The 27,228-nt window shown below is 57.6% G+C and overlaps 2 protein-coding genes across 2 annotated transcripts; both read left to right on the forward strand.

Moving 5' to 3' along the window:
* Positions 1-390: 390 nt before the first annotated feature.
* On the forward strand, positions 391-15,345 carry TCF7L1 (transcription factor 7 like 1). The gene is made up of 12 exons (XM_054000532.1): positions 391-664; positions 743-803; positions 1,774-1,901; positions 11,282-11,365; positions 11,602-11,734; positions 12,057-12,159; positions 12,433-12,516; positions 12,999-13,142; positions 13,217-13,376; positions 13,891-13,998; positions 14,158-14,218; positions 14,286-15,345. The coding sequence occupies exons 1-12, from the start codon at positions 464-466 to the stop codon at positions 14,729-14,731; spliced, it is 1,713 nt and encodes a 570-aa protein (XP_053856507.1). The 5' UTR covers positions 391-463; the 3' UTR covers positions 14,732-15,345.
* Positions 15,346-20,520: 5,175 nt separating this feature from the next.
* TGOLN2 (trans-golgi network protein 2) lies at positions 20,521-23,692 on the forward strand. Its single transcript, XM_054000522.1, has 4 exons — positions 20,521-20,732; positions 21,028-22,355; positions 22,865-22,948; positions 23,457-23,692. The coding sequence occupies exons 1-4, from the start codon at positions 20,663-20,665 to the stop codon at positions 23,460-23,462; spliced, it is 1,488 nt and encodes a 495-aa protein (XP_053856497.1). The 5' UTR covers positions 20,521-20,662; the 3' UTR covers positions 23,463-23,692.
* The last annotated feature ends 3,536 nt before the right edge of the window (positions 23,693-27,228 follow it).

Genomic DNA, 27,228 nt, shown 5'->3' on the forward strand with positions numbered 1-27,228 from the left:
CATCAGTAAGCTGAGAACACTCAGATGTGCCAGAAGCGTCACCCCGCCTGGAATGGGGGGACCACGGGTGGGATGGGAACACTCGGATGGGAGGTGACACCCTGCATGGGACGGGGCGACCCCAGCTGGGGCACCCTGGACCAGGTGGGGGAGCCCCGGATGGGATGGGGGCGGCACGGACGGGATGGGGAGAGCCCGGACAGGATGGGGGGGTGCCCCCGAACGTGCAGGGAGCCTCGGACGCCCCGTGGGCAGCGGGGCCAGTGCGCGGCCGGTGCGGAGTCGGCGGCGGGACCAGTGCGGAGCGGTGCGGGCCCGGCGGGGCGGTGCGAGCCCCTGCCCGGCCCCCGGTGTCGGTTTGCATCCCGGCTCCTCCCCGCCCCGCCGCCCCGCGCATTCCCGACCCTCCGGGCGGTGGCGGCGGCGGCGGCGGGGCCCGGCGGGGCCGGGGCGGGACCCCACAATGCCGCAGCTGGAACCGACGGGGGGAGACGACCTGGGGGCCCCCGACGAGCTCATCGCCTTCCAGGACGAGGGCGAGGAGCAGGACAAGGGCGCGGGGCGCGGCTCGGCCCACGGGGACCTGGACGAGCTCAAGTCCTCGCTGGTCAGCGAGACCGAGAACCGGGGGGGCCCCGGCCCCGTGGTCGGCCCCGGCCCCGAGGTGAGGCGAGGGGCGGCGGGGAGCCGGGGGGAGGCGCCCCCCGCCCGGCCCCGCTCCGCTCACCGCCTCTCCCCGCAGGCGGAGCGGCCCCCGCCGCCCCGGGAAAGTTTCCAGAAGCCGCGGGACTCTTTGGCAGAAGGTACCGGACCCCCCCTCCCGGCGCCCCCCCGCTCTCCGCCACATCCCCCGGGAGCAGCCGACACTTCCCAACTTCTTTGTTTCCGCCCCCGGGTGCGGGCGGGACCCCTTGTGTGCCCCTCCGGTCTCTGCTCCCCGTGTCCTCCAGTTCTCCCCATGGTGTCCCCCCACGGCCGTGTCCTCGCCCCCATGTGTGTCCCCCCCGTGTCCTACTCCCCTCGTATCCCGTCCGCCGTGTTCCTCTCCCTGGTGTCCTCATCCCCCTCCCCCAATTCCCCCCTCCATGTCCTCGCCCCCCCCGTGTCCCCCCCGCCCCTCCGTGTCCACCAGTTCAGCTCTCGTGTCCCCCCTCCCGTCGTGTCCCCCCTCCCACCCCACCGGCCCCAGGGCCCGCCCCCCCCCGCCCCGCTAACCGGCCCCGGGCGCTTCCCCACGGGTGGATCGGTGCCCCCCGTGGCTCCACGGAGCGGCCGGGCTCGGGACGCTCCCAGGGCTGGCTCCTTTCGGGGAGTGACCAGCACCGGGATCCGCCACCCCCCGGGACTGCCCCCATGCAGCCGAGACCCCCCTCCCGGGGGGACCGTGCTCCCCAGCAGCAGGGACACCCTCCAGAAGAACCAAGGACACCCTCAAGAGACTTGGACACCCCCAGAGGGACGTTCTAAGGTGCCCCCCAAGTGGGAACTCCTAGAAAATCAAGGACCCTCCCCAAGCGACTTGGGCCCCCAAGAGGGACCCACCCACGCCCCGCAACTGCGGACCACCCTCCACGAGAACAAGGACTCCCCCAAAATCACTTGGGTGCCCTCCCCCAAGTGGAGAACCCCGAATACCCAGGGGCCTCCCCCAGGGGACTCGGGCACCCCCAGAGGGCCTTCCCCGGGCCCCCCCCTGCACCCAGCCTTTCCCCCCTCCGTGGGTGCGCCCCCCACCCCACCGCCTCCTGACGCCCCCCCTCCTTCTCTCCCCAGTGGTCAGACGACAAGATGGGGGTTTTTTTAAGGCCCCCCCCTATCCCGGCTACCCCTTCCTGATGCTCCCGGAGCTGGGCAGCCCCTACCTCGCCAATGGAACCCTCTCCCCCGGCGGAGCCCGCACCGTAAGTGCCCCCCCGGACCCTCCCCAGCCTCTCCTCGCCTTTTGCGGGTGCTCAGGCCCCCCTAAGCCTCACAGCCTCGTCCTGCAGGAAAGCGACCACCTGATGCTAAAGAAAAAGCCCAAGAAATTTTGTTTATTTCCCTTATTTTTGGTTCACTTTGCCCCTTTGGAGGGGGGGCTTTGAGGGGTGGTGGGGAGTTTGGGGGGGCTTCACTCCGGGGGACCCGCCCCGAAACCTGACCCTGAGCTGCTGCTTTTCTCATTTAAAAGGGTTTTAAAGCCGTTAATGGGCCAACATTGGCCGCGGGGGGAGAAGTGATTAAGCAAATTGAGCGAGAACTAGGGGGGGGGGTGGGAGAGGGGGAACGACCCCCTCCCCTCAGCAGAGTCCCTCGACCCCCAAACCATCCCACTCAACTTCTTGGGCAGCATCCTAAAGTAAGTTCAGGGATATTAAGGCGATTTAGGGACATAAGGTGTTCCCTACACGGGCCTACAGGGCCATCCTGGGAGGAATTCTCAGCCCCTCCGAGGGAGGAGGGAATTCTCAGCCCTCCGGGGGTCCCGAGGCTTCGGGGAGGGATGCTGACCTGGGCAGTGCTGCCCACCGAGTCCCTGGCCGGAGCCCCCCTCACTCCTGATCGTCCAGGTGTATTTCTCGCTCCGGTGATGCTTTTCCACACGTTGTTTCTCCGGATCCATAGGGAACTGTGTTCCCATGTGGAATGTATATGGGATAACAATGTTGTGGCGTTTGTAATGGTTTGGAATCCCGGAATCCGGCTGGTTGGCGTGGAGAGTTTTCCGTATTTTCAGGTTTTTCCTACTTTTGCTTTCCTGGAAGCAACTGGTTGGAGTGTCCGTGAAGTGCAAATCCTGGGATGGGGAGGGCAGATAAGCTAATTATCCCGGTGTTTTGCCGGCGGCTGGATAAAGGTTGTATTCTCAATTTGTCACTCTTGGGATTATGAGGTTTTGGGGATGAAGCAGGACTGACCGTGCGATGCCAAACACTGGCAAGGAATCCGGGATAATGAGAAGGGATTGGGGTTAGGATCCATCACAAGCGGCCACTAACGATGATTTAATGAATCCCAGAAAGGGGATTAATTAGGGGCTGGAGCGTTGCCTCCCCGGATGTTTTAGAGGGATGACTGGGGTTGGGAAAGCATGGATTGGGGCTGAATTCTGACGGAATGGGGCCTCCAGTTAGTGAGGGGTGTGTGTGGGGGAGCTGGGGATGCTCTGGGCGGGTTGGGTGAGTTTTGTGATGCTGCTGAATCCCACTCAAGCACAGAGAGCAACTGAGCTCTGTGCCCACCACCAAACCCCCTTCCGTGAGCTCCCACGGTGTGGTAGCACAGGGATCCCCCAGATCCCAGGATGTCATCGTGCCCATGGGGGGGCACAGTGTCCCCGATCCCATATTGGATCCATCTGGGCACAGCACCCTTGATCCTGTACCAGGTCCAGCAAAGCTCAACATCCTCAGTCAAACAGAAAATGGCAGGACAGAGCATCCTTGGTCCTGGTCTGGATCCAGCCGGCCACAGCACCTTTGATCCTGTGCAGCATCCTCAATCCCACACCAGATCCTGCTGGCACAATTGCTTGATCTCCTATTGGATCCAACCGGGCTCAGCATCACTGGTCCTGGTCCTGCTCCTGATCTGTCCAGGCATCCCTGATCCCATATTGAATCCGGCTGGGCACAGCATCCTGGATGTGGCACAGGATCCATGCAGGCTCAGCCTCCTCAATCCCATACTGCGACCTTCCTGGAACAGAATCCTTGATCCCGTACCAGATCGAGCTGGACACAGCACCCCTGATCCCCTCCTGGATCCATCCAGGCACAGCCTTCCCCATCCTGTGCTGGAGGCAGCCTCCCAATCCCTTCTGGATCCAGCGGGTGCAGCATCCCCACATGCAGCATGGCCCAAGGGCACTGAGCTCTGCCAAACCTGCCTCCCACCCTCATCTCCCTCATCCAGGAGGGAGGCTCTGGATGAGCCTGGACACGTGCAACTCCGGGGTGGCAGGAGGCATGGGCTGCCTTGGGAACCATCTTTTTCTTGTTTCCTTCTTTCTTTTTTGCCCCGGCATTGGAGGAAACAAGCTGATCTGCAGGAACCAGCCATCCCGGTGGCCGTGGCATCCAGCCTCGGATTTCGCAGACAGGTGCTGTGGATTGAACCACAGGGAAAAGAAAGGTTTTGGGAGAAGAAACCCAAACTCCAGATAATCTCCGTGGCCAGGAGGTGCTCCGAGGAGGTGGCCAGGAAGGTGGTGGATCCTGGGGATGGGTGAGTCTGCGGGTGCCAGGACTGATCTGACAGCCAAACAGCTGGAGGGCTTTTTTTTTGGAATATCGGGCAGGAAGGCAGTGCTTCTGCATTTCTCCACTCCAAAACCTTTAGAAATCTGGGATATCTATGGAAATCTGGAAAATACTTAGGAATCTTGTTACACAGTGCCTTTCCACACTCCAAACCAGGAGAAGTCCCATCCCTATGCCAACCCACCAAGCACCAATGGATGGATGCTCCCGCTCTTCAATCTATGTGAATTCACTTTGCTCCTGGGTTATTTCCAAATGGGATCCTGGAATCTGGGAAGTGTCCATGGTCCCCAGGAAAGTATCACTTTCCTGACAGTTTCTGTCCAGGGAGTATTTCTGGGGCTCTGCTCCGATGGTGAAGGAATTTGTTGGAATCTAACGATAGCATTGTTTGGAGCAGCGTTTCTGCTTGGTTTTCCTCATGGGGAATCAGGAATTGGGGACCTGTCAGGCTGTGTTTGGCTCCTTGGGATCATTCCCAACAGCACAAAAGTCTCCAAGGTGGATGGAAAGGAAATACTCTGGATGTGCATGAGCTGGATGGATGCAAATCCCTATTGCCATGATGCCGGATCCATTCCATCCGGATCGTGTGGAGTTGATGGGTTTTACCCTAGGCAAGACGGATCCATACGGGGGTGAAATCTCATCCCAGCATCTTTCTCCTGCTTGGGAAGTGGATGGGAACCAGGCGCGGTACCGCCAGAGCAGCAGAGCCGAGACCACGCACAGGATTGGCATTATTCCCAAAAAAAACAGTTTAACCCCAGGAATTCGAGTCTGGAGGCGAGGATTTAAATAAATCCAAACCTTCCTCAGGCATGGAATTCCATCCAAACAGCTCTCCCGACGCCATGCCAGTGTAATTAATGCACCTCGGTGTAATTAATGCGCCTCGGCAGGCTGCGATCCCAAAATAAATGAGGGAAAAATCCATAACCTGGGCTTATTCCGGCTTTTTTTGCGCCACTCCTGCGATGAATTCCCAAGGATACAGAGCTGTATCTGTCTCCTAAAGAAAATAGATCCTAAACTGCGCTGCTGCCAAGGAAAATGATTAAAATACGGATTTTTGGCAGGAAAAAGAGTTGCTCCAAAAACCGGGCGGGTCTTGCTGGCGGTTCTGGCAGAGCGTGGAGGGTTTTTGGCATTGGGATGCGGATGGAGGTGTTGGAATGAGGGGATTTTTCCGGCATGGGGGCTCGCTCGATGCTCAGCATCCTCCGACCACAGCAGTTCCTCCTTCCTCCTGCACTGATTTGCGATTTTCTGGTTTATTTGGGATTTGCCCCCCCTCAGTGCCGCCTTCCTTCCCCACCTGGTAAATATTACGGAAAAACACTATTTTTTCACACTTTCTGGCTTGTCCGTGTTGCTCTATGCAGCTGCTGGGCTGATCCAGTCCTTCCCGGCCCTGAGCCCTCCCTGTGCCTCAGTTTCCCTACTCCCAGACTCTCCCCTCCGCTCTGCAGAGCTGCTGCACACAATGGCCCCTTTATCCCGCTCCTTAATTATGCTCTTCGGCTAATTACCCTGCGGGCGGAGTTTGTAGACCTACAGGAGGTTTCCACTCCCCCCCACCCCCCAAATCTCCCTCCTCCCTCCTTTTCTAACACGATTCCCAAATTAAAGCAATGAAGTAAGTGCTCGGGGCGCCTCTGCTCAGCCCTGGGATTGTTCCGGGACTGAGGCGCATTCATCATCCTTCTGGAATTCCCAGCAGCTGCTTTTCATTAGTTTTCCTTCCTTGAAGTCACTGGCGGGAGCTTGGGAGGGAAGAGGAACCCGGGGGGAAGTGCCCTGTGCATCCTGGATGGAGGAAGAGGAGGGATAAGGGAAGAAGGGGTCGGGACAGCAGCGGGCTGCGTTGTGTTCCGACTCTGGGAGTTTGGGGGAAAGGGGATGGAGTGTGGGAATGCTGTCCGAGGGGGAGGGGAAGGGCTGGTGTGCCCCTTCCCGGTTTGCCTCTTTTCTGGTGTTTTTTGGCAAGGACTTCACCCTGTGTGTTCAGCCTGGGGATCCTGGGGATCCCTGGGGACACTGCTCAGGGCTCTGGCAGCAGGCAGGACGGGGAGCTGGCTGTGCTGGTGCCAGCCCTGGCCTGAGGATGCTCTTCGACAGGGCTGTTGGTGCCGGGGCTACTCCCGCCGGGATCCCCGTGTGCATGCAGGACATGAATGGATCCATTGAGGCCCGGGAGCTGCAGACAAAAGCCTGGGCCAGCAGCAGGATTCGGGGCCACCGGCTGTGGGGACGGGGAGGAGGGGGCTGGCAGTTGGGGTCCTCCGTGGGGGGAGGCACCCGTGGGTGGTGGGAGCTCGGGATGCTCAGGGCACCCAGTGTGGACCAGCCCAGCGGCCACCCCGGTCGGTGCCAGGGCCACTCTGGGCTGTCCCCAGTGCTGTCCCTGCTAGCAGCACTCCAGCCTCAACCCGAGCATCCCACCCCTCCCATCCCACCTTCCTCTGCACATCTGGGACCCAGCTGCTCAGCAGATGCCACCCATGTCCCCAGGGTGTCCCCAGGGTGAGGACATGGGGTCTGTGGGTGGAGATCAGGTTGCACAAGTGCCACCTCTCCAAGCTCATCCCAAATGGAGGGGATTTTTACTTCTTTTTCATCTCCCAGCCACTTTTCCCACCTTCCCATTGGCATTTCCCACCTGGTATCTGTGGCTGTGTTATGGGAATGACAAATATCTGTTGTTAGGGTGTCACAAACCCTCATTCCAATCCCAAAATCCTTGTCCCCACCTGCGATACCCTTTGCCTGCCCGGTGTCACCCAAAAAATGCCAGAAGGGACCATGGTGATGTCTCCTGCATCCACCCCATATCACCCTGTAGAAACCCTAAATCCTGATGGGAAAATAACTGTTATGAGGAATTTTTGGGGTTCTCCCTGGGATGTGGGGGTGCAGGAGACCCTCCCAAAAGTCTCCTGGCTGGAATTTGTCATCTTAGTGTTCATGGGCAACATCTGGAGGAGATTATTTGGCTGGAAAGCGGATGGATGGCGGGGGTGGGGGAGAGATTTATGTCTCATTGCCTGGGCTGTAAATCCAGCTGTAATTGGGATTTCTTCCTTCCCAGTTATCCCAGGGAAGCGGAATGCAGCAGCTGCGCTACGGGGTTGCAGGACGGGCTCTATGGGGCCAGGATGCTCCTGGCTTTTCTCCCTGATTTTTGGCATTGGGGTGATTTGTTTGGTCTGAAGGACGCCCCATCCTGCCCCAGGAGGGCGAGAGGCCAGGTCCCGACTTTCCCCTCTTCTTTCCCCCCCCTTCCCATTCTCTTTTTTCCCCGGTTTGGGGCTTCCCCCAATCCCCATTGGTGCCATCCCCATCTGCAGCATCCCTGGGTGCAGCCCCAGACCCTTCTGCCAGGGCAGATTTGGGTTTTTTCCCAACTTCTTATGCCCATGCACAAAGTTTTAAGGAACTGTATGATGCATTGAGCCCAGAATCCCCATTTCTCTCAAAAATGCCATTTCCTGTCACTCCTGGAGCCAAATTTGGGTGGTTTTTCCCCAAACAAGCGTGTGACACTGCTCAAAGCTGGATCTTGGGATGCCCTGGGGCTGCAGTGGCCACACCTGGACAAAGATTTTGGGGGCCTCTGTTAAACATCCTGCAAACCCCCATTTTCTGCCCTAATGCCTGGCTTGCCCTGTCTCACCTGGCATGATTTTGGGATGAATTTTGGGGGAAAAGGGAGCAGAGGCGGGAGGGGGAAGGGCTGTTGGTTATCCTGCAGCTGTGTAAACAGGCTGGGAATCTGGGGGTCTCTGGAGGGGCTCAGGGGACTTTGCAAAGCCCTGGGAATTTGGGCTGGAAAAGGGATTGGCATGAGGGTGGGTGACCATTCCCTGCCTCCTGTCCTGGGACAGAAGGATGGATGCTTGAATGCATGGATGCCTGTGGGAATCTTCCTGGGTGCCTCCAGCTCGCCTGGGGGGTTTTGGGATGGGGATGGAGCACTGGCATGCTGGGATCACCTGGATCTTCTCCATGGTGGCTCCTGTGGGATCATCTCTGGGCTGGAGCCTCTGCAGGCAAAGGGAAAAGCCAGCAAAGAGGCTCCTGCCCCAGAGCCTCTGGCAAAATGGTCCCAAACAAACCTTTTCTCTTCCAAAACGAGGCCCATGAGTAGCAAGACTGAGGCTTTGATCCCAGCAGAGAGGAGCCTCTGCTGGGACAGGGAGCATCGGGATAAGTGATGGAATGTGCAGCACTGGGATGAATTGCAGAGCCTGGAGAACGGAGCTGTGCTGGGATGGGTGATCCTGGGACACATGGAACCCAGCCTGGAGAGCCCATTTCCCTCAAAAACCCCATCTTACCTGCACGGCAGTGCTGGGACACACCATGCTGGGACCAGGACGCCAGGACAGGAGGGGCTGGGACACGCAGCTGGGTGCTGGAACCCTGGGACACGATGACAAACCACGCTGGGACATGGGACATGGGCACGTGGAACTGCCAGGACGTGCAGCCCTGGGCTGTGCAATCCTGGGACACAACACCAGGATGTGACACCTGCAGTCCTGGGACACGCAGGACGTGCCACACCAGGACCCATGGTGCTGGTACGTGCCACACCAGGACACGTGGCTCCAGCCAGCCCCGGGCAGGGGCTTTTCCCCCTTCCCAGGGAAATCAGCACAGCTAGGTCGATGCCTGTGCAGAAGAGGAGTGGAAATCCTCTGCTGAACGCCCCCGGTTGGACATGAGGGGATCCCCCGGCCCCTTCTCCTGTGGGTCTGGGGGCTCCCAGGGGGATGGGCTCCAGCAGGGAAGGGGTTATCCCTGGTTTTAATTGGCTGGTAACGAGGACCCAGGACTGGCTCTAATCTCTCTGGAATGTGACTGATTTTCAACTATTTTCCTCTTTTTTTTTTTTTTTTTTTTTTTGCTGCTGTTTCACAGCTCGGATCCCCACGTGGGGGGACAGTGGGGGCTGTGTCCCAGCTGGAGCCAAGGGATGGGGAGGAAAAGGGGGGGGGGGTCATTTTTCCACATTAGCACTGAGCCATTCACCAGCTCCCCCTGCTTTGTATATTTTGAAAGAGTCCCCCCTCTTCCTCCCCCTCCCTTCCCCTTTGCCTTCCCCAGGCTCCCGAAATGGCCTCGAAATGAGAATCAACCTTTTATCCCCCAAACCTGCCCCCTCTGCCGTCCCCCCTGCGCCGCCTGTCCCCGTCCCTTCGCGCCTTCTCCGCTTACAAAGCAGCCAGAAAGCCCCTTTGTGATGGGAGGGGGCTGAGGCTGGGGCTGGGGGGGTCCCCCTGGGATGGGGGGGGCACCTCCTGCCCTGTCCTGGACACGCTCACAGGGGGAGCACCGAGGGTCTCACCCAGTGCTCGGAGTGAGGGGTCTCGGCTGGGGACAGGTGGGGGTCCCCAGTGCCACCCCAGCGTGGCTGCAAGCGTGGCCCTGGAGGTGTTGGGACGTTTTGGCTGCCCTGGCACTGCGGGTGAGCCGGGTTTGGAGGGTGCAGCAAAGCTGCCCCTTGGGGAACGTCATTCTTCGTCCCAGGGAGCGCTGGGGGACGGTGAGCCCACGGGGGACAGTGAACCTGGGTGACAGTGAACCTGGGGTGACAGTGAACCTGGGTGACAGTGAGCCTGGGTGACAGTGAGCCTGGGGTGACAGCCCACAGGTGACAGTGAACCTGGGTGACAGCTGGCAGGCTATGGCCAGCCCAGGGGGGACAGTGAGCCTGGGTGACAGCAAGCCCACAGGGGACAATGAACCTGAGGGGACAGTGAACCTGCAGTGACAGTGAACCTGGGGTGACAGTGAGCCCTCGGGGACAGTGAGCCCACAGCTGACAGCCCACAGGTGACAGTGAGCTGGCAGGTCATGGCCAGCCCATGGGGGACAGTGAGCCCGGGATGACAGCGAACTTGGGGGAACAGTGAACTTGGGGAGACAGTGAGCTGGCAGGCCATGGCCTGCCCACAGGTGACAGTAAACCCACAGGGGACAGTGAACCTGGGGGACAGTGAACTTGGGGGGACAGTGAACCTGGGGGACAGTGAGCTGCCAGGCCATAGCCAGCCCATGGGTGACAGTGAGCTGTCACACTGGGGATGGAGGGGGATGCTGGGGATGGAGGGCTCCTGGAGGCAGAGGGAGGCAATTGAAGGTGTTGGGAATGCAGGGACAGGGTGTCAGAAATGCAGGTGGAGATACTGGAGGTACAGGGGGGGATGCTGGAGACAGGGGACAGCCAGAGGTGCTGCAGAGGGCACACGGGACACTTTGGGGGTGACAGGAGGCCGTGTGAGGGGGAGGAACTCTCCCCAGCCCTGTAAGAGTTAACACTCCCCCAAACTCCTCCTGGGTTTTCCTTCCAGCTGCCTCAGCTCAGGAAGGTTTGTATTTGGGGAAATTCCTGCAGGCAGCTGCTCCAGCCACATTCCCACATGCTCCAGCCCTGGCATCTCCAGGGAGCTTCCCTGCCTCCCTCCTGCCGTCTTTGGGAAATGCCTCTGTCCCCCCAAACACTGCACAAAGCCCCTTTCTTTGGGGGTGCCAAGGAGACACCCGAGTGTCACAGCGGGATGTTAACCCCGAAAGGGAGAAAAACCCCAAAACCTCTTTGCCACCAGCCCATGGGTTGGGGTGTCCTCGGCTGGCTGTGCAGGCGAGGCTGGGGAATATTTTGGGGTGAGAGGGTTGTTTCAGAGCTAGGGAATGTTTTGGGATTGGGGGGAAGTTTTGGGGCTGGGGAATCTTTTGGGGATAGGGTTTTTTTTGGAGGGCTGTAGGAACATTTTGGGAGTGAGTGGGATGTTGCAAGGTAGGGGGTGCTTTGGGGCTGGGGGTGTTTTGGGATCAGGAGGTGCTTTGGGGCTGGGGGTGTTTTGGGATCAGGAGGTGCTTTGGGGCTGGGGGTGTTTTGGGATCAGAGGGTGTTTGAGGCCAGGGCTGGGGTGATTTTGGGGCTGGGGGGATGTTTCAGGGTTGGGACAGGGGGTTTTTTGGGGCTGGGGTGTCCAAGGTTCTTGGAGGGCAGTGTCCCATCCCTCCCACAGTACCTGCAGATGAAGTGGCCACTGCTGGACGTGCCAGCCGGGGCCACGCTGAAGGACAGCCGCTCACCCTCGCCTGCCCACCTGGTGAGAGCAGCCCCCACCCGGGGGGTGGTGGGTTCCCAGCACCCCCACGATCCTGCAGCCAGGGAATTTGGGAGTGGTTTGGGCTGGGAAGGAATCTTTAAGAGCAAAGGGCACGATCCTGCCGTGGGCAGGGACGCCTTTGCTGGAGCAGTTGTGGGGCTGATGGGGCGCCCCTGGCCGCGCTGCCCTGGGGCTGTTCCGGGGGGGGTGAGCCCTGTCACACGCTCTCCCCACAGTCCAACAAGGTCCCCGTGGTGCAGCACGCCCACCACATGCACCCGCTGACGCCGCTCATCACCTACAGCAGTGAGCCCTTCCCGCCGGGATCGCCGCCCGGCCACCTCTCCCCAGAGATCGACCCCAAGACGGGTGAGCGGGGCTGGGGGAGCGGGGCGAGCGGCGGGCTCTCCCGTGGATGCTGCCTCTGCCTCTCAGCCCAGTCTGGGAGGGGGCTGGGGATGCAGCCAGGGACCAGCTCGGGCTGGGGTGTGGGGATCCCCCCAGGGCTCCGCTGTGGCTGTTTCAGCTCTGCGCAGCCTTGGTGATGGGTGCTGAGGGAGATGGGGTGCTCAAAGCGGGGAGATGGGGTGCTCAAAGGGAGCCGCGGTGCTCAAGGGAAAGGTGCTGGAGGGCATGGGGGGCTCCGTGCCCCTGTTCTGACGCCGCTCCTCACTCCCTCTCCCCCTCACAGGGATCCCACGGCCGCCGCACCCCCCCGAGCTGCCCCCCTATTACCCACTGTCACCAGGAGCCGTGGGGCAGCTGCCACACCCGCTGGGCTGGCTCGTGCCACAGTAAGGATGGACTGACCCTGGCATGGGGTCCCTGGGGGTCCTGGGAGCCCCACTGCTCACTGAGACCCTCCTCCTCCTCCTCCTTCTGCTCTGTCCACTTCTCCTGCAGGCTCAGCAGGATGCTGCAGGCTCCTGGTGGGGTGGGAAGGGAGGGACTCCCTACTGCTGGAAAATTCGGGAATCTTGGGGATGGAAACCAGCTGAAGACCAGCCCAAGGGTGCCCATGAAGTGGAAAGGGATCTTTTTTTCCCCTGAAACTCGTGTTTTTGTAGGCAAGGACAGCCCATGTACTCCATTCCTGCTGGTGGCTTCCGGCACCCATATCCCGCCCTGGCCATGAATGCCTCCATGTCCAGGTGAGTCTTGGGACAGGGAGGGAGCCTCAGGGTCACCCCGCAGCTGGCACTGGCTTTGGGACACTTGGCTGCACACAGAGCATGGGCACAGAGCAGTCGCAGGAGATGGGGGTGGTCTCCTCGGCTGAAAATGCCCACAGAGGGCGTGGCTGATCTCCACAGGTGGAGGAACAGGACATCCCATGGGCTCAGGGCATTGCTGGGGCTGGGTCACTGTCACCATCTCAAAACTGGGGTGGGATCTGGTTGGTTCAGGGTGTCCAGCATGGCTTTGGGGAGCGTGGAGTGGATTTGGGGTTTCTAGGGTGGATTGGGGTTCCAGCATGGTTTCGAGGTTTCCAGTGTGCATTTGGAGTTCCAGCATGTTCTCAGGGCTTCCAGCTCAACTGGGTTGAGGCAGGTGGTCTCTCAGCCCAGGAGATTCTCAGGGGGCTCCTTGGCTGCCTCCTGACCTCCCCTGCTGTCCTGTCCCCCCGCTGCAGTTTGATGTCCAGCCGCTTCTCCCCGCACATGGTCCCGCCGCCCGCACACGGGCTGCACCCCTCGGGCATCCCACACCCCACCATCGTCTCACCCATCGTCAAGCAGGAGCCCTCCCAGCCCAGCTCCAGCCCTGGAGGCAGCTCGTGAGTGGGGGCCGGGGGCCCTGGGGACGGGGGCTGCTCCTGGGGGTCCTGAGCCCCTGTCCTGCTCCTTCCAGGAAATCCCCCGTGGCAGTAAAGAAGGAGGAAGAGAAGAAGCCCCACATCAAGAAGCCTCTCAATGCCTTCATGCTGTACATGAAGGAGATGAGGGCCAAGGTGGTGGCCGAGTGCACGCTGAAGGAGAGCGCGGCCATCAACCAGATCCTGGGCCGGCGGGTATGGCGGGGTCCCCCAGGAGGGACCCTTCAGAGCCCCTGGCTGCCCTTCTCCCCATGGATCAGACCCCAGAGCTGGGGCACTGACAGCCTGGGGAGTCCCTGGGAGCTGCTGGTGACCTGGGGTGGGGCGGGATGGAGCTCTGCAGCCCAGGGCAGCAGGTGCTCGGGGTCAGCAGTGTGGATTTGGCCATTCCAGCCGCCTCTGGGGTTTCCAGTGTGTGGCTTTGAGGTCTCCAGCATCTCCAGGGCTAGCATAGCCCTAGGCATCCTAGCACGTATTCGGTGTTTCTGGTGAGCATTTGGAGTCTCTAGCCTGGCTCTGGGGGTTCCCAGCCTGGCTTTGGGGTCTCTAGTGTGGATCTGGGGGTTCCCAGCCTGGCTTTGGGGTTCCTGGAGTGGCTCTGGGTGTTCCCAGCCTGGCTCTGGGGTTCCCAGAGTGGCTCTGGGGGTTCCCAGCCTGGCTCTGGGGTTCCCAGCCTGGCTCTGGGGTCTCCAGTGTGCTCTCCCCGCAGTGGCACTCGCTGTCGCGGGAGGAGCAGGCCAAGTACTATGAGCTGGCGCGGAAGGAGCGGCAGCTGCACTCGCAGCTCTACCCGACCTGGTCGGCGCGGGACAACTACGTACGTGTGGCCCTGGCCCCTTCCCGGGGGCTGGCTGTGCTTGGGGTCGCTCTTCGGGGCACTGGGGGACGGCAGCGAACTCCCACAGATGCCCTGCCAGCCACAGCGTCCCCCGCGGTGGCCAAGAGCCGCGGGAGGAGCTGAAATCCTCTTTTTCAGGGCAAGAAGAAGAAGCGGAAGCGCGAGAAGCTGGCGCAGCAGCAGAGCCACGACACGGACGGTGAGTATCCCCCCTCCACCGCCCCCTGCGCCGCGCCACGGCCCTCACGCCGCGCCTGTCCCCGCAGGCTCCCTGCCCTCCAAGAGCAAGAAGCCGTGTGTGCCCTACCTGCCGGCTGAGAAGCCGTGCGCCAGCCCAGCCTCGTCCCACGGCAGCATGCTGGACTCGCCGGCCACGCCATCAGCTGCGCTGGCCTCGCCGGCCGCGCCGGCCGCCACGCACTCAGAGCAGGCCCAGCCGCTCTCGCTCACCACCAAGCCAGAGGCCAGGGCTCAGCTCGCCGTGCACTCCGCCGTCCTCGCCAGCAAAGCCTCCTCTTCCTCCTCCTCATCCTCCTCCTCCTCCTCCTCCTCTTCCAGCCTCGGCAGCCCGCCCTCGCTGCTCTCCAGACCCGTCCCCTTTGCCTCGGTGACCCCCACGGCCCTGCTGGCCTCCCCCCCCGGCTCTGTGCCGGCCGCCCTGGCCGTGCTGCAGACGCAGCCCCTGTCCCTGGTCACCAAACCTGCTGACTGAGGGACAAACCTTGGTCCCCTGTCCTCCGCCCCCGCCCCCTCCCCGCTGTACATTGCAGAAGCCACAATCAAGATTCAAACGCAGCCAAAACCATTATTGGTCAATATTTGACCCTTTCTGAACTCTTTGGAAGCAGACTCTGAAGGAAAGGGGTTTCTGCTCAGAGCTGCTGCCAGCAGTCAACCTAAAGACTGTTTTTATTAAAAAAAAGGAAAAAAAAGGAAAAAAAAAAGTGGAATAGACCCTCCACAAGCTGCCGATGATGGGGATCTCTGTGGGATGAACTGAGTGCCTGTCACTGCCGTGGGGCACACGGATGAAACCCGCACGGTGATGCCAGCACCAAACACGGCAGGTGTTGACTGGAACTGGCACTCCATCCCGGACCCAGGAGCAGGAACGCCTCCAGTTGCTCCCAAAATCCTGCTCCCATCCCCAGCTCCGTCCTGGCCGGGAGATGGTCCTGCCCCGGGGATGCTGCTTCGTCGGTGCTGCTCCTGCCTGCAGTCGTGCTGGGGTGGGCAGGGTCTGGGGCTGAGCCCTGGGAGGGGTTGTGTTTTTATCACCTCAAAATCCTGTTATTTTTCACAAAAGGAAATAAAACTACAGCTGCAGCTCACGGTGTGAGTGTGGTCTGTGTGGGAAGCGCTCACTACTTTTCCTCTGCCACCTTCCCAGGAAGTACCTCAGGATGTAGCTCCAGTCCTGCTCCTGGGGTCCAGCATCCCCTGAACACCTCTGTGGATGGGCTCAGGGGGATCCTGGGGTGTCCACCAACAGTGTACAGCTTGCTGGAGTTATCCAGGCATCAGGACACGAGGGGTTGGATGAACCAGTGCCCAGGAAGCTGGGGAGTGGGGGTTACTGGTGTCTACTGGGTCCTCTGGGCCTGCTTCTTCTAAACCAGGGATGAAAAAGGACATCCAACCAGAAAACCAACCCGATGGATTTTCAACCCATTTGGAGTCCTCAGGCAGTTCAATACTTGGGTGCATCAGGACTCTTCCCATTCCTTGTGTTTTAGCAGGAAAAACCCTGCATTTTCCCCCTGGAACTTATAATTTTGTTTCTGTTGCAGACTTGACTTGGAGCTGCACCTGCCTGGAGCTATAATTTACGGGGTTCACAGTCCTGTTCCATTCCCTTCTGGAACTTCCTGCCCTGCTCCCATCTCCCAAACCCAGCCTGGCTGCTCTCTCCCTGCACCCCACCTGCATTTTGGGGACCCCAGTTCCCAGGCGTGGTGGTGGCAACATCAGTGGTGGGTAAGCCCATCCCATAGCTGCTGGGTCTGGTAGGACTTTGGTGCATTTGGGGGGGATCAGTGACACTTTTTCCTCCTGTTGTGACATTTTTCTTCTCCTTTCCAGTGCTGAGAAGCAACCAGGTAAGCATTTTTAAGGAAGTGGAGCAGCAGCAGGCACTTGTCTGCAGGTAGAGGGGAAAGGGAACTTCACGGTGACTGTGGAGGATCTTTCTGTGTTTTCTAGATGTTGGCATCCACATCTGCAGCAGAGGAGACCTGGATTTGAGGATTTTCACACCAGAGCTGGGCAGAACTACAAAAACTCACACCTGAACCAGGCCCCAGCTACAGGCACTGACGTGAGCTCTTGGCTGAGCCCTGGGGTCACACCTGGGGCCAGCACCAGCTCCAAAACCTTGTGAAAGCTCCTGATGCCTCTGCAAGCAGCAGTGGGACTTCCAGCAGCAGCGTGGCTACGTTTTCCAGCTCAGGACCATCATGTGGACAGCTGGAATTGCCAGCTTGGAGCATCCCAGAGCTGCCAGAGTCAAGCTGAGAGCCGCGAGCAGCTCACACAGCTGCTGGGTGCCACCGAATCCTCCAAGTGCCCTGAGCATCCTTACTGTTGTCACACCCAAATCTGGGAGGCATTTCCACTCCAAATTATTTAAATTTCTTGCTTCCAAAGAGGAAAAACGGTGTAAATTCTGGAGTGGAGCACGATTACTCCTCGGGAGCAGCAGCCACATGTTGCGCAACCGTGCAAGCACTGGGGTGGAGGGGATTAGGGTGTTACCCAAAACGTGTGTGGCTGTTGCTTGAAAAGAGGCAAAACGGAGCTTTTTTGAGAGGAACTGCTCCAAGAAACTGGTTTTGGTGAGGAGCGCCTGGATGATGTGCGGCCCCACTCTCCCCAGCGCCAGGAGCAGGCTGCGGACAAGCAGCCCCTTGAATTGGATTTCATGGGACATTAGAGGCATGGAGAGACCTGTCACAAGGATTAAATCTGAGCCAGAGCCAGACAGCTTCAAACAGATGTTGGGCTTCAGCAGGAGAATATTCCTTTGTTTGACTCAGTGTTTTCCCATACGGAAAAGGAACATCTGTTCCAAAGCTTTCGTGGTGCTCCTGAGCTGGGACAGGATGGGATTATCCCTGCCAAGAGCAATTGGTCACCAAGCCCTGCTCCCGGGGAAGAAGGTGACACCAGGGGTGTAGTGCTCCAGCCCTGGGTGGACCCGCTGGAACAAATCATGGGATCAATAGACCCATCATGCCTGCAGCTGGATAAAAACACTGGGTTCAGAGTGGTTGTCCCCGGAAAATGGGTTCTTTTGGATCTTATTTGCCCTCTGGAATACTTCTACAGGAGGTGTGTCTGCCCAAGAGAGAGCAGTGGAGCAAGTTGCTCCTTAAGGTCCCTTCCAACCTAAACCATTCCATGGCTGTAGAAGAGGAAAAAACTCTGGGGTTTATCTCTGTTGTAGAAAAAACACCTGGATATCTGGCGTATTTCCACTTGGGATGATGTGACCAGGAGGTCTGGTGGCTCCACTGCTCAGTTTTGAACAAGTTTTAGGTGATGTTCCTCATGATTTAACTGTGTGGGAGGATGTCCAGGATGTGGCAGGCCTGGGATACTCCCCAACAGTGTTTGCCTCTCTGGACGTGCCTAAAGGGGATCCAAGAGAGGGACAAGGGATGGAGGGACAGGACACAGGGACTGGATTCCCACTGCCAGAGGGCAGGGATGAGGGAGATATTGGGAAGGAATATCCCTGTGAGGGTGGGCAGGCCCTGGCACAGGGTGCCCAGAGCAGCTGTGGCCGCCCCTGGATCCCTGGCAGTGCCCAAGGCCAGGCTGGACACTGGGGTTTGGAGCACCTGGGACAGTAGAAAATGCCCCTGCCATGGCAGGGGTGGAACGAGGTGACCTTTACGATTCCATCCAGCCCAAACCATGCCCTGCTTGCATGAAAAGGTCAGAAACCTTCCACAGCTGGCCCGGGCCCCCCTCAGCCACAGCCCCGTGGGGTTCCTGGCCAGGGGCTGGCCATGAGAGCACCTGGGAGCCAGCTCGGAGCTTTCCCTGCCGCTTTCTGGACACTCCTGTCACCTCCACTGCTTAATTGCAGCCACCCCTTCCCTCCCCCAGTCCTCCCCCCCGCAGGCTGGCCAGGCACTAATTGAAAAGCCTAATGAGGTCCCAGGGGTCTCCTGCAGAGATGGAGCTAATTAGGGGCTCCAGCGCAAGCACCGAAGTTTCTTCAAACCTCTTTTTTTTCGGGGGCTGGAGGGGAGGGCGCAGCAGATGTCCCGTTATCCCACTCGGCACCGAGGTACGGCTGCTGCGCCGCGTCCTCCGGGCTCCTGCCAAAGCAGCTGGTGCAGAGGCAGTGGCTACACTTAATACATTTTAATTAGCGTCATTAAATCCTTCCATTTGCTAATTGTTTCTCCTTTTGATCCTTTATCCTGACCAGATTAGCCTTCGGAGGGGGGAAGGGGCGGGATGGGGGGGTGCAGACATGTCAGAGGAGGTGAGGACTTTATTATCCTGACGCCAGACCTTGGGACACCACATTAAAACACCCCAATTAGTGTTAATGAAGGCCAGATTTGTATGTCCAGCCTGCTCTTGGTGGCTACTCTGGGAAAGAGCCATCCCCAAAAAGTGAATCCACAGGGATTGATGAGAACGGAGGACACCCCAAAACTGAGCCTGGGCTCAGAGCTCTGCTCAGGTGTTGGGTGGCCCGTACCGGGCCAGGAGCTGCACTCCGTGGTCCTTGTGGGTCCCTCCCAGCCTGGGGTACCCCCTCAATCCATGAGCCATGCTCCCGGACTGTTGTAAATGCAGGTGAACCTGGTGGGAAGAAATGCTGATGTCTGACTCCAGTTCAGAAGGCTGAATGATTTCTTTATTATAACTATGCTATAATACATTAATATGCTATTTAAAGGGGATACTAAAACTACAAGCCTACTTTTCCTAACTACCATCTTTAACTCACAACTCGTGACCCTCTCTGGAGAGTCCAGCCACAGGTGAGTTGGATTGGCCATCAGGCCCAAACAATCCTCACCAGAATCCAATCAAGCAATCACCCCAGGTAAACAATTCTCCAAACACATCCTACATGAGAAAAACAAGAAGCAGAAATAGAAATCGTTTCCTCTTTCTTTCCTCTGTGCTGCTCTATGAGAAATCCTGAAAGAAAGGAGAATGTCCCTGCGACACCGGACCAGCAGCTGCCATTGGGCCACGAGGTGAGGGGAGGTCACTGGTCCTCTTTATCCTGTTTGATCCCCACAGAAGGGTCAGGTCCTGGTGCCAGCCACCGGGCTCTGGGCTGATGCCAGCCTCATCTGCGGTATTTCGGGCAGAATTCCATTCTCAGAGGCGTTGTTGTAAATCCAGAGGAACTTGGCCTCTGCTCAGTCACTCTTGACTTCCAGGGGGTGAGTGAAAGCTGAGCATGAGAAACAGCCTCAATTCGCTGTTTAAATCCCAAAAAAGCGTTGGGCCAGCACTTCTGGTCTCCTTGGAAAGGCTGGCACCAGCGGAGCCAAGCAGCAGGGATTGCTGGAATGTGTTGAATTGAACTGAGATTCCCCAGAGATTGGGAAAAAGAAACCATGAGAGAAGAAAATCAGCCACATCTCCTGCCACACTCCAAGGCAGGATCATTCCCCAGTCACCGTGTGGGACCCAGCTGGTTTCCATGTGATTTTCCTGTGTTTTAGGGTTAAATGGAGCAGGTCTTGGACCCATGGAAGATTGTGATTCCTGCTGGAGACAGGTTTCTGGATATTTAGCCCAAAGAAGGGAGATTTAAGAGTCTAAACCAGATAAACTGAAAGAAGTGAACAGTCCAGGGTGCCCACTGATAGGCACAGCCAATTTCCTGCTCTGCTGGGAATTACTGCTGTTGAAGAGGTCATACCCGCTTGGACCAAAAGAGAAAAAACAACAGGTTATCCAAAAAATGAAACAGTATCTGAAAAATAACAGTTTATCCAAAAAATTAAATAAAATCCGAAAAATAACGGTATTAAAAAAAAAAAAAAAAAAAAAAAAAAAAACCAAACACGAAAAATAGCAGGCTATCCAAAACTAGCAGGTTCTCCAGAGCTGTCCTGGAGCAAAGGAAAGGAAAGCAGCCCTGATTTCCTGCCTGTTGTCCCCCAACCTCGCCCACCCCAGAGCCGGGAGTGCACTCCTAGCGCCTGTCTGGGGTTGCAGTCACCACCTTTCTCACTAACTCCCTGCCCTGGGCTCTCAGGGCCGGGGAATAGACCCCAGACCGGCGGGTTTTACCCCAAAATGCGGCGGGTTTGACGCCAAACTGGCGGGTTTCACCCCAAAATGCAGGTGTGACCGCACGGGGCTGCGCTGCGCCCGCCAGAGGGCGCCAACCGCCTCCCAAAGGGGCTCCCGAAGCCCCGCCCCCAGCCCGGACAAGCCCCGCCCCACCCGCGCGGTCACGCCTATAACCCCGCCCATTAGCGAGAACCCCGCCCCGCGCGCCGACGCCCCGCCCAAATATTCAAACCTCGCCCCGTCCCGCTCAGTCTCCGCCCCCTCACCGCCTCTCGCTGCCTCCCGTCTTCTCGCTGGTCTCGCGAGAGCTGTGCCCGGAAGCGGCGGCGGCGGCCGAACCGGTGCTGAGCGCCCGCCCGCCATGGAAGCCCCGCGGGCGCTGCCGCTGCTGCTCCCGCTGCTGCTGCTGCTGCTGGGGCTCTGCGCGGCCGGTACGCCGTGCCGGGGGCTGTGGCAGGGATGGGAGGGGGCAGCGAAGCCCGTGGGCCGGGGGTGGGTCAGGGACCGCGCTTGGTTTGGGAGCCTCCTCTGCCCTTGCGTTCCGCCGCGTTCAGTCACCCGGGGTTCCCCGCCCGCGCTCGGTAACTCCCGTTGCCCTCTCCCCCGAGGTTCCCCCCGGCTCTTGCGGCGTGTCCCCTCTTCCGCAGGGGTTCCGCCGTCCCTCTCGGGGTTCCCCCTGTGCCCCCCAGTGCCGACTGACGGGGTTCCCCGCGTTTGCCGCTGCAGAGCCCTCGCAAACGGAGACCGACAGATCTTCCACAGCGCCTGAGGGAGCAAGAGCGGCTGACGGCCAGGAACACAGGAGCACATCCTCAGGGAACGGAAACGAGCAGAAGGACGGGGAAAACCACAACAGCGACACCAAAACAGACCCGAATAGCGGGACTAAGGTGGACGAGAAGACAAACGAGCAGCAGGACAACAGTGTCACTGGAAACGGCGGCAACGACGACGAGGAGGAGAAGAAGAAAAAGGAGTCAGAGAAAGGCAGCAGCACAGGGGCTGTTCAGGATGGCAATGGTGCAAATGGCAATGGTGGAAGCAGCAATGCAGGCAGCGGGGGACAAGGAGATGAAAACCAGAAAAGCAGCAGTGGTAGCCCAGGCAACACAGGCAGTGATGGCCAGGACAACTCTGGCAGCAGCACTGTTGGCCCGGGCAACTCAGGCAGTGGCAGTCATGGCCACGGCAGTAAAGACACCAACACTGGTGGCAGCCAGAACAACAACAGCAATGATCAGAACACTGTCAACAAGAACGGCCAGGAGGGCAACCAGCCAGGGGCCACTGAGAACGGGGGCAACAACAAGGGCAGCAATGGCAAGGAGAGCGAGAGCAGAAGTGGCAGCAACACCCAGGACAGCACCAACAAGGACCAGGGCAACAAACAGGACAGCGAGAACAAGGAGAGCGAGAGCACAAATGGCAGCAACACCCAGGACAACACCAACAAGGACCAGGGCAACAACCAGAGCAACAACAACCAGGACAGCAAGAACAAGGACAGTGGTGGCAAGGACAGTGAGAGCACAAATGGCAGCAACACCCAGGACAACACCAACAAGGACCAGGGCAACAAACAGGACAGCAAGAACAAGAGCAATGATGGCAAGGACAGTGAGAGCACAAATGGCAGCACCAACCAGGGCAGCAGTGACAGGAACAGGGCTGGCAACGAGGCCAGCCAGGGGCACACAAACGGGGCCACCAGCCAAGGCAGCAGCGGTGGGCAGCAGGCCCAGACCGAGAGCCAGGGCAGTGCTGCTGACGAGCAGCCTCACAGCCAGGACAGTCCAAAGGACTCCCAGGAGGAGCAAAGCCCTGTGTCACACTCGTCCACTGGGGAGGGCGACAGCTTTGTGGAAAATGACAGAAACGCCGAGGAGGATGTGGTCAAGGCTGAGGAGGGCAGTGACAGCTCCTTGGGTTGGGACAAGAAGAGTGCTCCCTCCCTGCCCAGGGCCCACTCGGAGAGCAGCCACTTCTTTGCCTACCTGGTGACCACAGCTGTCGTTGTGGTAGCCCTGTACGTGGCCTACCACAACAAACGCAAGGTGAGCGGCCCTGCTCGAGCCCTGGGGGTTGGGGTGGCTCCTGCTCAGCCCTTTCCCCTCGTCCTGACTGGCTGCTCACCAGTAACTCCCAGTCTGGTCCGTGTGCGTGTTGTCCCACAGCAGTGGGAGGAGTGGGAGGGTTGGATCTGGTGGGAACTGGGTGTTCTCAGCTCTGCTGCTGATTTTCACCTGAGAGGTGTGAGATCCCTCCATCTTATCTCTGACAGATTCCTACTGACAGTTTTCTGCAGCAGCAATACAAGATTGGGGTTTTGCCTCACATAAGGCTGGTTTTGAGGGAGGACAAAAAAAAAAATTCTTACTGTTTTCTGCTTGTTGAGCAAACCTCGTTACCCATCTTAGCAATGATTGAATATTAGCATTTATATGTTTGAAGTGCTTGGTCACAAGAAAAGGGTTGTGGGAGCAGGTGAATGAAAAACCAGAGGTGAGCCTGTATTGGAAGCTGCTGTTCCAGTCACTCTGTCTCCATTTTTCTCTCTCCAAAGATCATTGCTTTTGCTCTGGAAGGAAAAAGATCAAAAACCGGTCGACGGCCCAAATCTGGTGATTATCAGAGACTGGACCAAAAGGTGAGACCCAGCCCAAAGTGGGGGTTGACGTGCCTGGTGTGTGGTGGAAATACAAAATATTGGCCCTTTGCATTAGAAAGGGCCCAAAGCCCCAGCTCAGGCAGTTTGGGAAAGCACAGTGTGGTGTGGAAACAGGGGCTTGCCAGGAAACAGAGAAAGTAAGACTGAGAAGTGCTGGCAGAGCTGACCCAGGGCACAGATGGGACACTCTCCAGCTGGGCTCTGCTAAATGACTTTGTCACTGATCCAAATGACTTGTCAGACAGCATTTTAGTGGCAGAAGGGTAGGATTTGTGGAGAAATCCCTTTCTTCTCTCCCTTGTTCCCCCTCTTGCCATTCAGGGCAGATGTGCCTGTAATTGTCTTCTGCCATAGGAAGAGGAAAGTTAGGAAAACAAAGGCAAGAGCTTGTGTTTGCTTTGGGAGCTTCTCAGCCCAGTCAAGTCTGGACAGAACAGAGTAATTCTGAGCTTTCAGGTGGTTCCAACCTTTCCTTTTGCCTTTCCAGATCTAGATTCCTCCTCAGATGATGATGGGGATGGCAGTGCTGCCACAGCTGGATTTCAGTCCACAGGAAGGAGGGGAAACGCTTTTTGTTTTGCATCTGCACCTTGATAAAACCTCTCACTTCCCTAAATTGCTTGTTTCCCAGCTGCCTTGTTTTCCCCCTGGGTGTCTGGCTGCTGGAAGAGCCAGACCCAGAACTTCTGTGTCCCAATGCAATGGAATTTGCCATCTGCTGGACTGACCCCTCCTTTTTGGGGAGGGAATTAAGGATCTGCTGCACAATGAGCCATGGGACTGTCCCTTGCCTGGGAACGAAGCTGCCTTGGTCTCCTCCTGCCCCTCCTTCTCCATCTATTGGGTTTGGATGCTCAGGTTGGGAGCAAGTGAGTTCTCATGCGCTTCTTTGGAACTGACCCAGCACAGACTCGGATTTGGGTTTTCTCTCCCTGATCAGCTTTCCAGTTTCACACCCAGATTCCCTTTTTCACATACACCTTTGGCCATGCTGAAGCAGTTCTTGTAGCTCAAACCCTTCATGCTCCACGCAGGTCTTTTCCCTCCCAGTCCTCCCAGTTTGCACTGGGGGTGTTGGTTGTGGTGTGGTGCTGTGGAGGAGGGGGTCAGGCTGAGGGAGCTCCATGCCCTGTCAAGGTCAGGGATTCGGATGGGAAGATTGCTTCCTCTCCTTGTCAGGTGTAGGAAGGAAGGAATGTAAATCCCTGAGGAGTTTGGGATGAGGGAAGCTCCCGGTGCCTCCAGTTGTGTTGGACTGGTACTGGTCAGACCAAGGGGTTGGTGCCTCAGTTACACCTGTGAGGTGGTTTTCATTCCTGCAGTTCTACTCCCCAGAGGTTTCTAAAAGCTGGGATGTTTCTGGAGAGGGCACAGAGTACCTGCTTAGCTCCTGCTTTGGATTTTTCCAGAAAAAAATTGATTTGAGGAGCCTAGAGCTCCTCACATTGGCACCCAGCTGCGCCGCATCAGGTGCCAGGCCTGTGCCAGTCCTGCACTTGCCGACTGACTGCACGGGAAGAGTCCCAGGATGGTTAAATTCCCTCCTGGGGGGCTTTTTTCTGGCCTCCCCAGGCTTGGGAACAATCAGCTCCTTGCCCCATGGTCACCTTGGACAAGGGCAGAGCCGTTTCCTGGTCATTGTGAAAGTTGCAGCTCTGGTTTTGATTTCCTAACGGTTCATTCCAAGAGGGGAGAGAGGGTTTGACCTTCTCCAAACCCTAAAGCCATCCTTTCCCTTTTTGCTGGCTCTTGGCAAGCATGAGAGTCCCTCCTGGCTTTAAAGAGTTCTCAGAGTTTCCCTGGGAAACATCTAGGATGCTAAAAGGACTTCCAGGAGTTGTTCTGGAGAAAAGGAGGGTGGAGGGAAGAGAAAGGGAAATCGGGCTGGGAATGTAACTCTGGGGGAAAAAGGGTGGGAACGCCCTGCACCAAACCACCCTGCTCCCTGTGGGATCAGCCAGGCTGGGGGGGCTGCTTTAGGGCAGGGTTGGGGAGGGGGACACAGCAGGGAGACAAACCCTATTCCAGTGTGTAGAATTCCGTGTGCTCCTGGGCTGCTCTGGTCAGGATTTTTGGAGTGTGTGCGCTTTTTGGAGTGTGAGTGCTCTATGCTTGCTTTGTCCTGGTTTGTGGTGGTTTTTTTGTTTTTGTTTTTTTTTTTTTTTTTTTTTTTTTTTTTTTTTGTTTTTGTTTTTGTTTTTTTTTGTTTTTTTTGTTTTTTTTTTGTTTTGTGTTTTTTTTTTGTTTTTGTTTTTTTTGTTTTTGTTTTTTTTTTTTTGTTTGTTTTTTTTTTTTTATGAATAACAATTTAGAAACGCTTTTTATTTTTTCACCATCTACTTACTTTTCTATCCTGGGAGCTGTTTCACGCCCTCTCTTGCTCCAGGCTCTGGGAATCCCACCCTGCTGCCAGCAGGGGGGGGAATATTTTGGACTTCAAACACCTCGATGATCCCAGGCTGAGCCAAGCATTCCTTAGGGTAATGAGGACACACCTCTTGGGTCTGGGGAGAGGCAGATCTCACACCAGGCTGAACTGTGGGGTTTTCCCCCAAATTCTCCCCACCAGCACTTCCCAAGGCTGGTGTGTTCTGCCAACAGTCTGGGCTGCCCCAAACCTCTGGGGATTGCTCCCAGTTTGTTGAGTTTTGTGGTGTTTATGCAATGTGTCCCCAAAGGGATCAAGGTGCACAGAACCTTTTTCCTTTGGACACATGTGTTTTCCATGGATGGCGTCTGTTGGTACAGAGGGTTTTTTTGCCAAATATTCCTACTTTTTGGGCTTGAACCAGCACGTGATTTGTTTTCAGCTGCAGTGAAATGCACCTTGCTTGGAAGGATCAGAATTTTTTACAGTTCTTTGTACTGTTTGTTTTTTTTTTTTTAATTTTCTGTGTGGTGAAATCAGTAAACAGATTAAAAAAGACACAAAAGTTTGAGTTTTCACTTCTCTCTTGGTTTTGTTTTCTTCATGTTCTTTGCATGGTTTTGGTTGACACCTGGCACCAAAGGTACAGGGTGGCTCCTCTTTATGCAAAACCACTTTTTGGTAAAAAACCCTGGTTTTGTGGAGCTGATTGTGCTCAGAGCTCCGTGTGCAGGCGGAAGGAGCCCAGACAGGCCCGGGCCAGAGCGGATTTGAAGTTTCCAGTCTGCTTTCCAGGGCCCAGTATCAGCCCAGCTCCGGGGGCTGGCACTGGGTGCTGTGAGGTCAGGGCCCAAGAGATTAAACTCTTCTAGACAGAGCTTAGTCGTGAGCTCTCCTCTTGGATTTCTTCTTTCTCCTGCAGAGAGCCCCAGAGGGCAATCCTAGGATGTCCCAGCTCGTTGGAGCAGCAACAGCTTGGGAGACTGGGGAAGAGTGGTGTGGCTTCTATGGAACGGGGAGGAGAAGGTGCCCGATCCCCAGTGGATGCTGAGGGAACTCTGGGGAGTGTTTCCTGCCGGGAATGGAAGAAAGTCCCTCCTTTCCCCCCGCCTCCTTTCCCTCTCAGGAGGAAATCCCGCCTTCCACTCTCTCCTCCAGTCCTGCCAGGCTGGGACCAGGGAGGGCCACTGGGGACGGGGCTACTGACAGCTTGCAGGAGGAAAAAAGGGTGAAAATGGGCGCTCAAATGAAGATTCCTGTGGGAATGTGGGGTTGGAAGAGACCTTACAGATCCCCCAGTTCCAAGCCTTGCTGCGAGGGGCTCAAAGCACTGCTCTGCTCTGTGTCCTTAGGGTGATTTCCAAAAAAACCTGCTGCACTGTGCTCCAAGAGCTCACTGAACCCCTTGCCTGCTCTCACCCTGATCTGAGAGGGCTGGGAAAGCTCCAGAACACTTTGGCAGGCAGGGCAGGTGAGGTGGGGCAGGAACTGCCCCTCAGGTCCTATCCCTGGTGCAGGAAGCAGTGGGGGCACCCCAGGGCTGGGGAGTGCCCGTGGGGTCATGTGGGGGTGACTGCCCAGGAGTTGAAGTCCATGAGTGGAAATAACGTCAAATAAAATCAGAAATGCTTTGCCAGCTGGGTTGGGCTCTGCTTATCGGGGCAGGATTGAGACATTCTGATAGAGGCCCTGAGGGTGGAGGAGGTTTCATGCATGAGAAACTGGGCAAAACTGGGCACAGAGCTGGGGCTGTGCCCTTCAACACTCCTGTTCCTGCTCTGGAGAGTGCAGCAGATGGGGTTGGGCTCTGCTAACATGGAACAGGGTGAGGGGAAACGGCCTCAAGCTGTGCCAGGAGAGGTTCAGGTTGGATTTTGGGAAGGTTCCTCTA

The sequence above is a fragment of the Vidua macroura genome, chromosome 28 (genome assembly GCF_024509145.1).
Source record: "Vidua macroura isolate BioBank_ID:100142 chromosome 28, ASM2450914v1, whole genome shotgun sequence".
NCBI classification, from domain to species: domain Eukaryota; kingdom Metazoa; phylum Chordata; class Aves; order Passeriformes; family Viduidae; genus Vidua; species Vidua macroura.

Bases quoted from the DNA above. Each gene is read 5' to 3' on its own strand.
- TCF7L1 (XM_054000532.1), top strand. From the start codon at position 464: ATGCCGCAGCTGGAACCGACGGGGGGAGACGACCTGGGGGCCCCCGAC. The intron at 804-1,773 runs GTACCGGACCCC...TTCTCTCCCCAG, and splicing joins GCGGGACTCTTTGGCAGAAG to TGGTCAGACGACAAGATGGG. The intron at 11,735-12,056 runs GTGAGCGGGGCT...TCCCCCTCACAG, and splicing joins AGAGATCGACCCCAAGACGG to GGATCCCACGGCCGCCGCAC.
- TGOLN2 (XM_054000522.1), top strand. From the start codon at position 20,663: ATGGAAGCCCCGCGGGCGCTGCCGCTGCTGCTCCCGCTGCTGCTGCTG. The intron at 20,733-21,027 runs GTACGCCGTGCC...TTGCCGCTGCAG, and splicing joins GCTGGGGCTCTGCGCGGCCG to AGCCCTCGCAAACGGAGACC. The intron at 22,356-22,864 runs GTGAGCGGCCCT...CTCTCTCCAAAG, and splicing joins CCTACCACAACAAACGCAAG to ATCATTGCTTTTGCTCTGGA.